At 27.2% G+C, this 19,213-nt stretch overlaps 2 protein-coding genes across 5 annotated transcripts; both read left to right on the plus strand.

Annotated features, from left to right (window-relative positions):
• Positions 1–1,892: 1,892 nt before the first annotated feature.
• Positions 1,893–8,530, plus strand: LOC132941269 (acetyl-coenzyme A transporter 1-like). Of its 4 annotated transcripts, none has more exons than XM_061009249.1 (11): positions 1,893–2,234; positions 3,416–3,621; positions 3,925–4,227; positions 4,429–4,555; positions 5,412–5,571; positions 5,670–5,824; positions 6,181–6,371; positions 6,461–6,645; positions 6,954–7,080; positions 7,642–7,857; positions 8,100–8,530. In XM_061009249.1, the coding sequence occupies exons 3-11, from the start codon at positions 4,018–4,020 to the stop codon at positions 8,292–8,294; spliced, it is 1,566 nt and encodes a 521-aa protein (XP_060865232.1). In that variant the 5' UTR covers positions 1,893–2,234; positions 3,416–3,621; positions 3,925–4,017; the 3' UTR covers positions 8,295–8,530. The 4 variants fall into 4 exon arrangements, with proteins under 4 accessions (XP_060865232.1, XP_060865230.1, XP_060865229.1 ...); XM_061009247.1 differs by having other exon boundaries at positions 1,893–2,230; XM_061009246.1 differs by having other exon boundaries at positions 1,893–2,208.
• A 1,698-nt stretch (positions 8,531–10,228) lies between these two features.
• Positions 10,229–16,149, plus strand: LOC132941267 (acetyl-coenzyme A transporter 1-like). Its single transcript, XM_061009245.1, has 9 exons — positions 10,229–10,565; positions 11,358–11,484; positions 11,583–11,742; positions 11,826–11,980; positions 12,676–12,866; positions 13,026–13,213; positions 14,483–14,609; positions 15,194–15,409; positions 15,830–16,149. Exons 1-9 carry the CDS (start codon positions 10,356–10,358, stop codon positions 16,040–16,042), a joined length of 1,587 nt encoding a protein of 528 aa, XP_060865228.1. The 5' UTR covers positions 10,229–10,355; the 3' UTR covers positions 16,043–16,149.
• The last annotated feature ends 3,064 nt before the right edge of the window (positions 16,150–19,213 follow it).

A 19,213-nucleotide genomic window follows, 5' to 3' on the forward strand; every position in this document is an offset into this window, starting at 1 on the left:
AACAAAGTTTGAACCATATAGAATTGGCACTTTCAACGGGCAACGTATAGTACACGGGTTCAGCTAGTATTTTAATAAATGTAATATATTGATTATTAATATGATTTTTCTGAGACCAGTGAACTATGCTTAAAAATAATGCTATGTACTGATCAAATTGCTATTTAAACGTGTACGTTTTTTATTGTATATTGTACATTATGATTTTGGATGGTTTTTAAAATGTGTGATTTAATATTAAATATTCTATGGTTTGTTTTTTTAGCAATGAATTACAAACAGTTTAATATACGTTCAGTCATAAGTTTTTTATTACTATTATTATTATTATTTTTTTGTACGTGTATACTGTATATTTCATATTTTACATTAACTAACCAAAGTATAGATGTTACCCTCAGTGGCTCATACAATGTATAATATATATTATGACGTCGACGGATATATACCTAATATTATTTCCGATTTAAACCATTTTAAACATTTAAAATCTAAGATATTGATGTACTTATCGTAGATGGTTCAAGAATACAGGAAGACCCTATAACTGCGTAAAATGTAAATTTTAAAACTGATTTCACATTTAGCGGTTTTTATCAACTAGCTGTATATAAGTATACAACCATTGGCACAACTAGACATTTGAACTAGGGGGTGCTTAAGCTCCAGGTTTTTTTGTGATTCAAAGAGACCTAACACCCAACGATTTTTTAGGGTGAGCTAGTTTTGATTTAGGGGGTGCTAAGAACCCAAATCACCCCCCTAGTTGTGCCAATGTATACAACCATTATAACCGCCTACAATATTAAACATGGGTTATTCAAATAAGCTATTCAAATGGGCGAAACTGCCGCGCAGCGTTGAGGTGGTCGACCACCTCGAACCACGTGTGTTTAAATTCCATAGTTTTCTTTGATGAAATGCGTTTTAACACTTTTAAGTTTTAACTGAGATACATGTAATTATGATAATATGGCGGATCACTTAAATTACTGTCTAATTTAGGGTGAGTAATTACTGTAATTGAAAAGTGTGATTTTCGTTGACGAAATAATAGGCAGCTATAATTTGTGTAACGATTAGTGTTTTCGGGCTACTGATGTGTACGTAGTACTACGTACCTACAACTAATTGATCGTAACATAATATGTAAACGTGTTTCATAATATTATGCAATACATACATTATAGGCAGTCCTATATTTAGTAGGTATGATGTTTACCGATAACTTAAACATTTATTATGTGGTCTACCGACATCGTTCTGAACTATATTCTTCCAATATTAAACTATGAAAATACAATAAAAAAAAACATAGTTGTTAATAATAAAATTCAAATATTTTGCCAGCATTTTGGAAATAATAATTTACAAAAAATTACAGGTCACGGCGTCGTGGAGTAGAACGTCGGAACTGGTATGAAATTCACTAACAGCAGACAAAAAACTAGGGTGCGAATGAAAACAACAGCACGGGAAAATAATAAAGTTTATAATATATAATATGGTACCTTATGGAAAACGTTGGGAACACAGTGTAGGTACTGCAGTCTGTAATACATTTTTATTACTCATCATAGTGTAATTCGCGTATTTTTAGAAATCATCTTATACAGTTATACCATAATGGTGATAAATATATAATCATAATATATTTACATTGCTTATAGCCTAAAGGTGCTTACTTATATCGAGAGTATACAATTATATTTTTCCGCATATTAAACGTTGTTTTAGTAAACCTTATACTATACATACCGCATATTATTATACACACGCACTATAAAACGTAATTGTACGAAAGTGTAGTCTCCTGCTACGATAAATTGTTCACGTAATACGACCGTGGCCACCGGATAATGGAAATACTCTGTATACCTACGATATATTAGTTTCAGAGTCTTAGTCTACTCCGATCGTTTGACGTGCCGAGTTGTGAATTTATGATTTTCACAATCGGTCGACACTATCATCAACATTATCATTATCATCATCATCAGAAGCAGCAGCAACACAGCGTTTAGGCGCACGTGTGCCGTCAACCGTCGTTTACATATTATATTTATACGCGTTTGAACCAGTGGAGGCCACCGATAAATTGCAAACATTCGTCCTCGGCAGGAGACGTGACTGCCGGGTTTATAGTGTATTATCACATTATATCAAACAAGTGGCCCACGGCATCGTTCGATAACGCAATCCACAACGGTCTGTAATACATGTATTAATAGTAGGTACCTAAACCTACCTATAATATTATATATTATAATTAATTAATATGCAGTTTATCCGAGCATTTATAATTTGTACATGCGAATTGGTCGGAGAGATCAATAGGTGCATATTTTTTTCTGATTTTTCTCACCGTATATTATATTTTTCACTTGGGGTCCCTTCAAAAGGACATTTGGATAAAAAAGAATTTATAATAATGAATCTATAATAGACAACATAGTAAATATACAAAAGGCTAGTATAACGAGCATGAGTCACTATATTATTATATTATATAATAATTTCATAATTCTTATTATTACACATTATATAACAATAACAACAGATAACGGTTATTTTTAATTTTTATTAAAATAAAATAAAAAATGGATCTATCGTGGACAACACTTTTAATAATGCCATTTTTCAAACATACATTATATATTTTTGCGTTAAAGTATATATTTTCAAGAAATATAATTATTGTCATCTTAGCATGAAAATAGTATTCATAATGTGGTCATTGGTTAGTTTCACTTTTCATGCAATAGGAAATATAATTTTGCAAATCTAGAGGGTTCTTTCATCTTTGGGAAAGCAACTGTACCTATAGATACTTTTGTGTACACTTGCGTCCCACTAAGATATGGATTAAAGTAATAATATAAATAATAATTTAAATCACATTAGGAATAATTATAAGAATTGTAATAAAAACATAAATGTGAAAATGTGTAGGTTGACGTATATTATATTACTATATAAATTATAAATTATGGTATTTGTCACTTGGCATAATATTTTATTACTAAAATGCAAATACCATTCAAACATAATATTAAATGAGCATATTCTGCAAACAATATTTTGTGTATTTTATACACATTAAATTAATTGCATGTTTAGCGCAATATTGACCTGCGTTATCTTAGGTACCTCGGAGAACTAATATTTGATTCAATACTACGTATTTATTTACCTCTAGATGAAAATATTTATTTATATCAAGTCTATACTTATTATTTATATTGGTTCGTACTTTTATTTAATAAGCTGTTAAATAATAGTTACTTACAAATTACAATAGAACCATACTAAGTGCGAAAATTAGAATAGGTAATATATTAACAAATAATGTTTTATAATATTATTTTGTATATTTTATAAGAATCATTGTCTATTGATATTATTATAATTGCAGAAATTGGTTTTAAATAGACATCAACCAATCGGTGCGATCATTACCATTCTCTAATATCACAACAACTGCCACCTTCACAACATTTAACGATCCCAATAAATACGATTCCCTATCTGTAGCAACATTAAATATTCATACTATTATATAAGTGACGAACTAGTATAATCACAAGCAATTCATCATAATTTGTATGCAGTATTCTTTATGTGAGTATTAATAATTTTAATGTATCGTATATCATATATTGTATATTATACATATTTGTATAGTATAAATTATGTTCATAGGACCCATTACAATAATTTATTCCTCAAGAATATCAAGCTATAGGTTTTCATACTTCCCACTCAAATTTTACTATAACATTCAAACCATAACTCTATATATAAATACTCTATAATATATATATAGTTATAGTTTAAAATTCTTGTGTAAAAAATAGTTTCAGTATTCTCAATAAAAATGTTTGTAAGTTCAGAACAACAATAAAAAACTTATGTTTTCGTTAGGTTTTAGTCTATCGTTATTCGTCAGTGCAATACCACGTTTTAAAACTTTCAATTCATTTATAATTTCTCAAACAAAGAGTTTGTAGTGTGAATATGGAAAAATCACCAAATGAAGAAGAAGAAAAATTAGAAATATTTGAAGTTCCATCTCAGTCTTTGCCGGAAAAATCAAACTTGAAGGGTGATTGGCTGAACTTCTTTCTATTGATATTATTATACACAATACAAGGATTACCTTTGGGTTTAGCCATTGCTTTACCGATAATTTTTCAAAGTAAAAAAATTGTGTCCTATAAAGAACAGGTAAATTTTAGATTTGATAATTTAATATTCAATGCAATTAATTAAAACTTAGTAATAGATACTATAGATTTTTGTGTTTCATTATATTATGATCATGGTTCGTTTAAATATGTATGTATTTATAATTAACTAAATATTGTCAATTACCTACCTACTTTATACTACTGTAGTATTAAATGTACTATTTTCAATAATTTTTAGGCTTTTTTCAGTTTAGTTGCATGGCCATATAGTGTAAAAATTTTATGGGCGCCAATAGTAGACTCACTGTACGTACAATGGATAGGCAGACGAAAATCTTGGCTCATGTTCGTTCAATACTTGATGGGTATACAAATATATTATTTTCTACTCAAAACTTAAGATATTTAACACATAAAAAGATGATGTTTAAAAAAAAATCTAAATATGCAGTTGTTATTATAATTAATCTGTTTTTAATGCATTTTATAGGAAACTCTTATACTATTTTTTTTCTTTAATCGATTTAGTTAGCAAATCATATAGTTTATAACGGATTTGTTTAAGAATAAATTTCGTCAACATACTATATACCATTTTTTTAAAGTTATACAACTATATTTCTGATTTTTTGGTTTTAACTTTTTATCACAATACATACGTGTCCACCTCCACATACCTAATACAGTTTTAAATTATAATAAATTATACTATGTGATAAATACCGTGTGCTTCTCAATCATAAAAATGATAGGCCAATGCACTCTATGCATTAAAGATATGATTATGAAATGTTCAAATTATGAATTTTTCCTATAGCTGACCGTTGTAACTATTTAATATTCTTCCGGGCTAAAATCATAAATATGCATAAAAAATATACACACGTATGAATTTATGATAAATTAACACAACTTAGACGTGGAATACGTTTGATATGTAAATTATATAAATTGTACAGTTTTAAATATTTATGTTATCAAAAAATACTCAAACATATACAATGATCCAAGCTTTAAAATTACTTATAAACAGTAGCTCCCCGAAAAGCAGTTTATGGAAAAAATATAAGAATTCAGATGCATTGCAATTTAATCGTCATACATTTCATATTCCCTCTGTGCGTGTTCCAATACAATAATATTAGGTCTTTTTATTCTTCATGACTATATTTTCAATAATATAATATAATTCTAAATATTTACACTCTATGCATTGAACAGGGGTGGTTTTACTCTATACGGCCATTAACATCGACGAGTGGTTGCCGGACTCTGAAATACCTAATCTCAAAGCGCTGGTGTCTACGTTTTGTGTCATCAGCTTCTTGGCCGCAACACAAGATATAGTTGTCGATGGATGGGCACTGACAATGCTGAAAAAGTAAGTTGTGTCTGCGATTTTGCGTGGACCACAGTTCTAAGATATGACTAAACACTGATAACATACATCGGTTAATGATTTAAAACGTATTTTCCCAGGAACAACGTGGGTCATGCGTCCACGTGCAACGGGACGGGTGTAGCATTGGGTGTGCTTATAGGTACAATTTGTCCTGTTTTACTTACATCAGAAGACTTTTGTAATAAATACTTACGGATAACGCTCAGCACAGGAGGCATAATCACTATAAAAGGTACGTCATCAAACGGTAAAAATACTCTTATCAGTGTTTTAATGTTATAATCAATGTGTATCATGTACATCGTTATAAAGTAGGTTTTCAAAAATACGTAATTAGAGACTTTTGTTATAAACACTTGAGTGTAATAATTATTTACATTTTTAATAATTTTACCCTTAAGTATTGTATTATTAATTACCTCTTTATTTTTATAGTGTGTCAATTAATCAATCGCCATGTTTAAAATGTATTTAATTAAGTACAAGTTGAGTGTTAAATTGGAGTGTCAATAATTTAAAATATCCACCATTAGAACTTTTTTAAAACATTTTTTAACCATACGAATTTTATTTTATAATTTGTATTAGGTTTTTTGTATTTTTGGAGCTTCATAATTATGTTGATAACAACATTTATTGGTATATTCAAAAGAGAAATGGATAACAGATTAGAAGAGGGGCACGTACAAATTAACGTTTTTAAAAGCTATAAACTTCTTTGGAGAATTTTTAAGCTGCCTAATATTCGAGTATTGGCAGTTGCATTGTTAACAATGAAGGTGAATATTATATTAATTTTAATTAAAAATCTTGAATAATAAATTGAAATTAATTTTTATCAGTAAATTATTATTTTTTTAAAATTTAGATTGGATTTTCGGCAACTGATTCTGTGTCAAAATTAAAACTAATTGATGCCGGTGTATCTAAAGACGATATAATGATAATAACTATATCAATGTATATAGTGAAATTTATTGTACCTATCGTTGTATCAAAATATACTTCAGGTACAAAACCGATGAGTGCATACCTGAATTTAATGCCAATCAGGTATTAAAATTAAAAAATATTTTATATTTTCAAACAAATCATACAATATCCATACGACCATTCACATTTATAAACTTAATTTATTTTCTCAAATTTGTCCCCGCCAAAAAAATTTTATGATTACTTTATGATAGGACTCTCAAATTAACTATTTAGAGTTATGAAAAACAATAAAACGTTATAAAATGTGTAAAACATTATTGGCCACCAATACCTCATCTCTGTAGGTATCCTATTGGAATTTGTATAAAGTTGTACCTGTAATTCAAGTGAAAACAATGATAATGTTTTGATTAATTATGTTGCAGGTTACTTTGGAGCATTGCTTATGTTGTATTAATTTACTACACGCCAATTTTGATTAAAAATAATGGAGTTGTAAATGTACCGACATATTATTATTTGATTTTAGTATTTATAAGTATAATACATGAGGTTGGTTGATACATTTTTAAACTAATTTATACATAATATATTTAAAATGCCATTACCACTTGTAAACACGGAAAAGTGTTGAAAACTAAAAATGCGTATTAATCAAATTGTATTTACTAAAATTTTAATTTAAAAATCAAGAGTTGGTCCGCAAACAATATAACATGCACGCTATTTATAAAATGCAATTAAATAATGTCATTCTGATAATACATAGATTCAATAATATTGTTATATATTAGATATTCTGCAGAGTGGATCGATTAATGAATTTGTTTAACAATAATGAGTATTTTTTTTTAATTTAAAATTTATATTTTGTTTCTTGATGTCTTACCTCTCAACATAGAGAGTGGTTTTCGGCAGAAAATTGGATTTGGACGGTACTTGAGATAAAAAGTAGAAAATTCTAAAAAAATATAATAAAACTTTATTCAAAAAACGGGAATTTTTATGCAACAACAGTTTTCCAAAAAATATATTTTTTTTATTTTATTGAAAACGTGAGATAATAATCGAACAATGATTATATATTTAATGTTTATACTGTTCTGGTTTTAGATTTTAGCATACACTATGTACCTTTTCACATTAGGATTTTTCTCTCGGATAAGTGACTCACGTTTTGGCGGTACATACATGACGATGTTGTCGACGATTGCCAGTTTTGGATGGGTAGTATCACATACTTTGGCACTGCGAATGATTGACGTGCTCACGTTCAGTAAATGTTCAAATGATGATGAAAATAATTGTTCTACGACAGATTTGAGAAACGTAAGAAATTTAATATTATAGCTAATTGTCCGAGGAGCATTGATAACCTATAAAAATATTGCTGTTTTATGCCTGATTTTAAAAAGCCAGTACGGCAAAAATCTTTTCTAGTTTCTCTACATTCGGATGCCTTTGCGCCACGCATCACTTTTTTTTTATCCCATCGGAATTCACAATAATAATTAACTATTATATTTTATAAGTATTGGATTTGTTTTATTCAAAATTTGTTTTAATGATAGATGTGCAAAATAAAGGGAGGTGATTGTAACATTATTGTAAATGGATACTATATAGAAGTTGCACTGTGCATGGCAATTGGATTTGTTTGGTATTTTTTGTACAAAAAAACCATACAAAATCTTCAAACAAAGAGTCTTTCCAATTGGCAATTGAACCTAAATCGACTAGAACGAGAAAAAAACGAAGAGTCTTAGTGTAAATAAACATGAAATATAATATACGTAGATGACTTCTAAGAAATGTACAAATTGTTTTACATTGTGCCTATGAATTATAAATACTTTAGAATTCTGTTGTTTTTTTTTTTTTTCATTATTATTATTCGATTTGAAATATTTTAAATTTTAGAAATTAAAATTATTAATTATTTTCTTACACCTAAATATATTTGTGACTTGTGTGTATTAATATATTATTTACTACTATCTTACTACTGTCTAATATATATTACAATTTTTTAGAAACATTATTATTATTAAATTATTTACTTATTTTTCAAGATTTACGGACTGAACCCTTTTACATGTATAATATACATTAATATTACTAAATTTACAATATACTAGGACATATATACAACAATATCAATCAACAATTTAAAAACGAGAAGGAGGGGTCCACATTGGCAATGGACACTATATACGCCTGATAGGTTAATTTAACATATATTTTGTGGTAGATAGTGAAATCAAAAAAGGGGCAGGATGCCTGATAGATCGTTGAGATACCTTAAAACTAATCAGAGAAAGGAAGGTATAGGTGAGTCAATTTTACCAGTAGAATATTATTTAAGAACTGGAGATTTAGTGAATGTCGGCGATCAGCCAAGGAATCTAAACTGAGTCTTGAAGCTACAGGTGTATAGTATTATATAGTATGTTTACTGCAAAGTGCATAATTTAAATTGTATTCTCTACAATTTTATAATTAAATTATATCTAAGATAATAATATGTTCAATATTTACATACATGGACAGATACAATCTTTAACATTTTTAAATACAAAGACTAGGTACACAAACAAAAACCATAAATCTAATCTGACCTCTCTTTCTAGGAGCATATTTCATTTGTTTACAGCAAAGAAATGTGTATGTTAAGGTTCATCAGACGTCAATGCTATGGTTTCAAAATTATCCAATATTTTAAAACTTTATACTGCTTTCTGGTACCCTCAAATCTAGAGTACGGGTCCATAATTTGGAATCCATCTTAACTTCATCATATAACGGCGTATAGATAATGTGCAGTCTTGTTTCTTATGATATTTACCTTATAAGTTTGCGATGGATTGTCCTAAAAGGGAACTTGAAAAATTAGGTCTACACACACTTTCTTCTAGACGGAAGTTTTACAATGCGTTCTTTATCTTTAAAGTCTTAAATAATAACATAATTCACTGTCCACAGATACATGAAAAATAGGTTGGTCAATCCCGACTTTTTATACCCCAAGTCAAAAATTACCTTTTATGGGTCATTTCATGCTCAAACGTACAGTTATAATGAATCTAAGAGTCGAATCATGCTCCGGTCATGGAACAGCCTTATTGATTTTGATTTCAACTTTGGTTGTGAATCTAAACTTAGGCATTTATGTTTGTATTTTTGAAATTTATTAATAGTATGTTTAATTATTTTCTTATATTATTATTTATTTACATATTAAAAAAAAACTGCTTCATTTTTTCATTATATTCACAACTATACACTTTTATTAATATTTTTTATTCCATATAATCTTAAGTTAATCTATACTACTATATCATAAGTATTCCATTGTGTACTGTACTCACTATTGCCTTCGGCCGTAAAATGAATAAATAAATAGATGAAATAAATAAAATAAATAAAGCAATTCAAATTTTGTTCCACAATAAGGTAATAAATACACTTTATTATAATAAAATTATTGTTTATAACAATGTTAATTTTAATTAATTCTAAAATAAAAAAAACTTCAATTTTAAATATTTTTAACGATTACATGTTTATATTCACCTTAATTAGCATAAGATGGAACATAAATGTAAAGCTATCAAAACAATTTCATTTGTTAAAAGATTCGTTACATACAAAATCATAGGTCATGAAATTATGATAAAATAATATTCTGATAAACTTGTTAATAATTTATTTATTTTTTTTCAAATCCCGATTATAGTGTTCACATAGTTAAAAAACATTTTATAAGTATTAGGTTCACTAGTATATGCATAGAGCATTTGTTCCACTTTTATTCACGGTGATCAAACATGAAAAACTTACAGAAGAATGACAATGCATCCGAGGAACTTGATGTGACACTTCACTCGACGTCGACCAAACCAAATTTAAAGGGAGACCGGTCGAGCTTATTTTTATTGATAATATTGTACATAATGCAAGGGATTACTTTTGGATTTTCAATTTTAGCTCTACCAATAATTCTACAAAGTAAAAAAGTAGTAACTTACGGAGAACAGGTAATAAAAAATATTTGTTTGACTAATTAACATAATAAATCGATAAATACGCTATTCAATATCGTTACTAGTTATTAATACTTTCCAAAGGTCATAACATTCGGAATAATTTGGTTTTACTCAGAATAATATCATAAATATAATAAGAAATAACACATATCATCAGGTATAATAGACTGCGAATTCATCATTTTTTTTTTTTATACCTAGTGAGGAAATCAATAACAGCAAAATAACAATTATGTATAAGTTAAACATTAACATATATTTCTTCGTTAATCATGCACAACAAAATTATGTTCAACTTTTTAATTTTCTGATGATAATAATTAATAATATATTAAATAGTATTGAAGCTTATTCAAAGTAAATCATCAAAAAATCGATAAAATCATATGTTAAATCGGATTTTACTAGCATAGAAAATGTAGATTATAACTCCGACTGGAATGATTTTTTCAATTGCTTTTTATATAAATATTATAATATAATACACCCGTGGGCTTTTATTTTTGAACCATTGGTGAATTCAAAACATTTTTCCATTACTCAACTTGAGAAAAGTATAAGCTTTTTTTTATAAATTTACATTCAATATTATTTTTTAAGTGTAAATATTAGTCATTTTAGTATATTACTGCCAACTATTTAACTACTTATATTATATGTAATTTGCAACAAGAAAATATCATGAGACAGGTTTAGTGAGAGTGTAGTCTCACAATTTCATAAAGTACCAACTATTTCATTTGATATACCTATATTATATAATTATTGTACTATGTGATTTAGGCATTGTTTAGTTACGTACTGTGGCCGTATAGCCTGAAACTATGTTGGGCTCCGTTAGTAGACGTTCATTATGTACAATGGATAGGAAAACGAAAATCTTGGCTCCTGCCAGTTCAATACTTAATGGGTAATCATTCATCATTTCAATATTACCAACTATAATTCTACATAAATAAATAATATAATTATTATTGTTCACGATTTTTTTCCATCATAAATGAGCAGGTGTTGTTTTACTTTATGCGGCGAATAACATCAATGACTGGATTCCCGAAACAGGTAAACCTAATATAGTAATGCTCACGTGCTTGTTTTTCGTCCTTAATCTGTTGGCTTCAACGCAGAACATAGTTGTCGACAGTTGGGCACTGACGATGCTGAAAAAGTGAATAAAATAATTATTATTTTGACATTATGAAAACAACTCTAAAAAACATTATTAACTACAGTGAACATTGTTTTTAATAGAGCCAATTTGGGTTATTCGTCTGTGTGCAGTTCTTCGGGTTTTGCAATTGGCATTATGTTAGGTTCCGTGTTTCCCGTTCTGTTTACATCCGAAGACTTCTATAACAAATATTTACGAAATACACCCAGCATGGGAGGTATTATGACTCTCGAAAGTAAGTAAGTACCTAATATGTAAAAAATAAAAATTATATTTATTATAAGCTTAAAACTGGTTGAAAATGTTCTAATATTATGTTAAGAGGATCGGTGGTGGACAGTTTTTAAAGAGTTCGAAATAGGCAATTTTCAAACTTTTTGATTGCCAATTATTCAAATTTAAAGTTATACCAGTTACATTATAATTCACATTTAAACCTTAAACTTGAATACAAACGCAATAGGTATATTGACCCTAAAATATAAAGAGTGCAATTGGTCCCAAAAATTTTACCGGAAAATTCCCAACAAGTTTTTCTACCTTTATCAAAAAAAAAAAGTTCACTGGATAATAATCATTAATTTTTTATGAACGTATGATTTTAGATCTTTTACATTTGTTATTCAGTAGTTTTTAATATTATTAAATTTGATTATTTATACATGACGTATACTAGTATGACACACCATCTTCGCTCAGAATCGTTTTTCGTGTGCAAGGATTTATCATTGAATTCAAATCTAATAACACATTCATTGCAATGACATAATCGATAACTACTGTAGAGCAAAGCGGTATCTATTTGTCCACCTCTTTTGTTAAATAATTATATATTATATAGTTTATAATTTATATACAATTAAACTATAATATGTAATTTTGCTATAGGCACTAGATAATATGATATGTTTTTTTTTTTTACTCATATAGGCTTATTATTCATTTGCGGCATTTTATTCATATTAGTAGCAACTTTAATTGGCATATTTAAAAAAGAAAAGGATACTAGATTGGAAGATAATTATGAGCAGCTTCACATTACTAATAGTTATAAGCTACTATGGGACATTTTAAAACTACCTAATATTCGTGCATTATTAATAGCATTATTAACAATGAAGGTAATTAATAACTGTATTAAAAAAAAAACTAGAAATAAATGCGTGGAATACCTACATGATAATTAAATTTGAAAAATTTAAGAAATGGTATTTTTGAAAATGTTTTTTATGTACATGAATTAAAAATTAAAATGGTTTTGTATATATTTTTTATGTCAGGTTGGATTTTCTGCAATGAGGAATTCTTTACTTTATTTGAAACTCGTTGATGCCGGTGTACCAAAAGATGATATAATGGTACTCACTACAGCAATGTTTGCAGTGAAAATTGTAACACCAATTGCTGTATCCAAGTATACCTCGGGTCCAAAGCCGATGAGTGTGTGTTTAAAATCGATGCCTATCAAGTAGACTGTTATAATACAATATAATTAAATATAATATATAATATTTAATATTTATAAATTCTACGCAACAGGCGTATAGTTTATTTTCTACTTGTGTTATAATTTATTATGTGGAAATGAAACTATTTAACAAATCCCTTTATACGATATTCAATGAATTCCATAAACATGCATTTAAATTTGTTTGATAGATCACAGGTAGAAAGAAATTTAGACTTATGTAATATAACTCATAGGGCTTGCAGACGTTATAATAACGTTATGATTATAACGTAATATATTTGACAAAAAAAACGATTGAAATTTGTAAACGTAATTATAACGGATAGCGATAATCAAAAATAATTAAATACCGCAAAAAAAACAACCATAAACAAAATATAACTCAAAACGTAATTTATAGAATTTCATTGAACGAAAAACAAAGCAAAACAAAATATTAAAAGTTATATTGGTTTCGTTTATTTCATGCATACGGACATCAGAATTGATTATATTATATTTCGTATCCGGGCCCTTACCTACCCGCATTAGTAATTGTTAACAATATTCTAAATAATGATAAACGCAAAACTTGTATAATGTTTTAATTCTAAATAACGATAAACTCAAAAATTGTGTAACGTTTTAATACATTGTAAATAACATAAAAAAGATTTTTTTTTCAAATGCAAGCCCTGCAGTTATGTTTAATATTACGATATAATATATCCTAATAACTGAAATATGAATTATTAATAACGTAAAAACAAACCTAAAATTAATTGTAATATGTTTTTTTCATAAATTATTATTCATGGTACAGCATCAACTACTAGGTTATTAGCTTCAATAAAAATATATTTTTATAATACGCCCAAACGAATTTACAAATTGTAAGTACTACCTAAACCACTTTTACTTTGTAACTTTTTCTTTAACAATGAATACCTAAGAACCTATTTTGTCTATTTTATGTTCATAATGTATTTGTATTTATTAATGTGTTTATATATTATTGAGTTTTATCACTGTTGACCATCTTTTAATTATATACATGTTATATCTTTTTATATTTTAAGTGTTTTTGGTGTTGCTCATAGACGCCATACGAAATAATAATAATAACCGAAAATTTAATATAAATATATAATATATACAATATACACTATGTATATTGTAAAGTTAATTAGGCTCTTAGGATGTTAAAAAGTAATAACATGAATACATGATATTAATATAATCAGTTATTATTTCTACATTTTCATGTTTAAAAATTGTTTGTTTCAGACTAATCTGGAGTCTTACACACATTGGTTTTATTTATTTTACGCCAATGATTATATATAGTAACGGAATATTAAATATACCAATATATTATTATTTGATTTTAGGATTTCTAAACGCAATAAGTGAAGTAAGTTGATGAACTATACTTATGAAACTTATGTCATACTAAACATAATATAATATACATAATATAATCTCTATTGATAACTAGATTTTTTTTTAACTATAAAGATAATATGTACTTAGTACCTACATAGAAAATTAGGTAAATAAAACTATAAAATTATGGACTTACAATTTATTTAAGATCAAATATAAAACTAATATTGAGTTGTCAAGTCAAGAATTTAAAACGTAGCACAAATTGTATTAGGTCAAATATGGTTAAAATAAAACTATAAAATATTCGCTGCACAAAAGGTGATAATCTGAATTCTGTAGTTGTATCTATTGAAATAAGATAACGAAAACAAAATTATAGCTTAAAAATAGCTATTTCCTACTCATTATTACTGAGACCAAATCTTTGCAACCCGTTTAAAAATAGGCTTCTACCAACTTTTTCGTTTTTTTGCTGAAATCAATGAAAATGATTGTAATTATTGTAAGTTGTTTAAACCATGGTAAAGTGTTCACAATTTAAAAATGACTAATATTAATTCAGATTAAATTGTAATTTAATATTTTTTTCTTTAAATGTGTAATTTATAGGCACTCTCCTACATAATGCTAGTAGCCACAACAGCATTTTTCTCTCGGATAAGTGACTCTCGGTTTGGTGGAACATACATGTCGCTGTTGAACACAGTAACAAATTTTGGGATGACATATTCGACATCTATAGGACTAAAATGTATGGACTTTTTAACGTTTAAAAAGTGCTCAAACGATTCCAAGAATAATTGTTCTACAATGAATTTAAAAAAAGTAAGATATTAATAATTTAAAAAAAATTAAATTATTTACTTTTTATACTATATCTGTACAATTATTTAGATTATGCATTTATTGAGTACGTGTAATTAATAATAATAGCTAAAAGATAAATTGTTAATTCCCATAAGTTGTAATATATTCAGCAAAAGCAGTTTATAACGACGTGATGTTATCATGGAATATTAAGAAGTGGTTATTTGAATTAATAATATGTTGTAGGTAGGTACTATCTTACATTGCACGCACAACGACCTATAGACCGTATAATTAATGAATTTTTGTTTAGTTTCAATCGTCTGATTTGAACAACAGCATCGTTATAAGTTGTTTTTACTATGAATATTATATTGTACTATTATACTATTATTATTTCATATTATACTCATTTAAATATGTATTTAATTTGTATAGGTGTGTGATGAAAATTATGGCAATTGTCTTACAACTGTGGATGGTTACTATGTAGAAATCATCATATGTGTAGTCATCGGCTTCATTTGGTACGGGTTGTTTAGAAATATGTTAAAAAATTTTCAAACTAAAAGTTCTTCATATTGGATGGTGTATGTTAATCAACAAAGTGAAGAAAAGGTCGACGTTTCTGTTGATCCTTGTTCTAAGTAAATGCCAAGGCGTTATTTCTGTATCATTAAACATATAATTTAAGAAAGATCATTTTCATATATTTTGAATAAGTTACCCAAAATATTGTAATAAACACATTAACCTAATACTTGATAACATTTATTTTTGTTCTTATTATATCTAATCAAATCTTAAATGAATCAACCAAAAAGGTAGGTGTATGGATTTGACAATTATTATTGATTAATTATAAGTATTTATTTGATTTTTTTTTCTTAAAATAGTAAATTTATTGACTTGGTCTTTCAATATAATATATATTCTGTGGTGTAATTTTCATAAAGTTGGTTTTAAAATTTAAAATTTTTGATTTTTGTATATTTTGTGCACATAAATTTCATTACAATTTATATAACATTATTTATATAGGTTACTAAACATAAACATTGTATTAAACCAAATTTACCTAATATAATTCCATTATTAATAAAATAATTGTTAGTCACATAGTTTATTTATTTATTAAAATAATAATATATTACTAGCTAATCCTGCACGGCCGCGGTGTTGCCTGTGCCAAATTAAACAATGCCAGTGGATTTACCATTATACCCTATCTTAGACTCCGTTAAAACTTGAATGTAAACTATAGATATTTTTAACACAGTCATTTTTGATCAAATGGCAAGTATAAGATACATATCTTTTAGATTCTGAGTGGAACGATGAATGTATTGATCTTACAATGATGTGTGTTTTTTTTTTTTTGTTTATTTTTAATTTTTAATTTTTGTGTCTGTCATCACCTTTTAGGATAGTAAAAGTGCTTGGATTTTCTTCAACAGTAACTTTTCTGTGAGGAAAGTGAATCTAGTAGGTACTTTGGGGGGTCAAAAGTAAAAATTTCCCAGTAGTTTTCAAAAGCGACGTGAAAAACAAAAGAAAAATTAAGGAAAAACGGGAATTTTTACGCAAAATCTGTATTTTGGTTTTTGGTGTCACTCTAAAACAAATGATTGTAGGGACATTAAATTTTGACTGAATGTTTATAATTGTATTTCCTATACACCATAACATTTTCCAAATATTTTGACTTATTTTGAGCTGTTTACGGACATTGTCAATTTCCATTTTTTTTAGTTTTTTTTTCTATTAATATCAATACAATTTTATCTGTTGAGTAAAAAAGCTTGAAAATTTAATAGAAGGCTCCTAGGTTATTGTTTCAAAGGCAGATGAAAAAAATTAAAAATCCTTATTCACAGTTTTTATTTATAAGCATTTAAAGTTCAAATCTTGACAAAATACGGAAAAATTACGAAAATAAGCAAATTATTTTGAGTTGAGAATTCATAAAAATTTTTCTTTTTAAATCTAAGATTTGAAAATGTAATACAAGATTATCCATAAGTTTGTCTACCTTTATCAAAAAAAAAATGTCTACAAGAAAGTCAAATTAAATTTTTATGAGCGTTTGAAATTCTTATTTTTACAACATTTGATATTCACTCGATTTCTCATGTAACGATTTTCTTATTTTGTTGTAATTAAAAAACGTATGACTGTAGATACTTGAAAATTTCACTGAATGTTTGTATTAGCATTTTCTATACACGATAAAATTTTGAAAATAATTTGACTCTTTTTGAGTTGTTTACGGACATCGTCAGTTTTCAATTTTTTTAGTTTTTTTTTCTATAAATATCAATAAAATTTTATTTGTTGGGTAAAAAAGCGTGAAAATTTAATATAAGGCTCCTGATATATCGTTCTAATAGCAGTTGAAAAATATTAAAAATACATAGGCACAATTTTTTTGTATAATCATTTAAAGTTTAAATGTTGACAAAATTTATCAAATTTAAAATGTAATAATTATTTTGTAGTTAAAAATTTATAAAATGTTCAACTTTTATACCTAAGGATTGAAAATTGAAAACAAGGCTCTTAGAATCCACGTAAATAGGTTATATATAAATTACTTTTTTCACAATAATATCATCAAATATACTTGGTAATATCATAGGCTGACTGACCGTTTTCGCTCAGAATCGTATTTCTTATACAATGATATTATATCATTGAATTCAAATTTAACACCATCCATTACAGTGACCCACTTGCAACCTACCGTACAGCAGAGCGACATCCACTTACCCACCTTTTTTAAAATTTTTTTTTTAGAAGAATATCTTCTATCTATATCTAAGACATAATGAGTAGGTATATGTGCGATAAGAGGGAAACAATTAACATGATTTACATAGTTTGGGGAAAGAAGCCACCCACTGATGACACTTTCGACTTGGTTTAAATCTTGTGTGATTTAATTATATAAGTAGTTTTTTTTTTATATTTATATTTAAAGTAATAAATCTCCGCACCATTTAAGTTTAAGTCGCCTTTGAGGGATGATAAGTTTTTAATGAGAGGATTTGAATGGGAAGATAGACAGTTATGAAATTTTTTATAAAAACGTTTAGCTTCGCCGTGAATAGTTTTTACGTTACATTCTGTATGTAGGGTATGGTTTGATACGTATGGAGGGGCTAATTAACTAATTTCCTTAAGGTTATATTTCGGAAAGCTTGTATCTTATTCAGATTAGACTTTTTAGGATTTCCCCATAGCTGCAATCCGTATGTCCAGAAGATACATATCTAAAATTAAATACAATTATCATGACTACTTTATTTTACGTAACCCTTGGCGATTATAAATTATTCATTTTCCATGAGCCAAACAATCCCAAAAAATCCCTGTGTTGCAGAAAATGATGCAAAATTATTTCATATCATTGGATATATAATATTATACATAAATGTTTGCTATATATACCTACTATTTACGGGTTTTTTATGTTTATATATTATATTCCGTTCCCAAATTCTGCTGCTTGCTTACATTATTGTTTAGCTGCTAAGCGTAGTACACTTCATCGATTTTGTTAAAATATTGCTAGAAAGCAAAATAATAACAGAAATATAAATAAACGAAATTGGCCACTATATCAATTTTGATTGAGAATACTAGTTAGCATTATCTATCACTCGTTTATCTTTTATTATTTATAATTTAATTAATCAGCCCGTGTTTAAAACATACAATTTGTACATACACAGTCACACGGGTTATCAAATAATAAAATCTGACTCGTAGATTCGCTTTCGTAGATTTGCAATTATTTATACAAATACATTGTGAACACTG

Source organism: Metopolophium dirhodum, chromosome 3 (genome assembly GCF_019925205.1).
Source record: "Metopolophium dirhodum isolate CAU chromosome 3, ASM1992520v1, whole genome shotgun sequence".
Lineage (NCBI taxonomy): Eukaryota > Metazoa > Arthropoda > Insecta > Hemiptera > Aphididae > Metopolophium > Metopolophium dirhodum.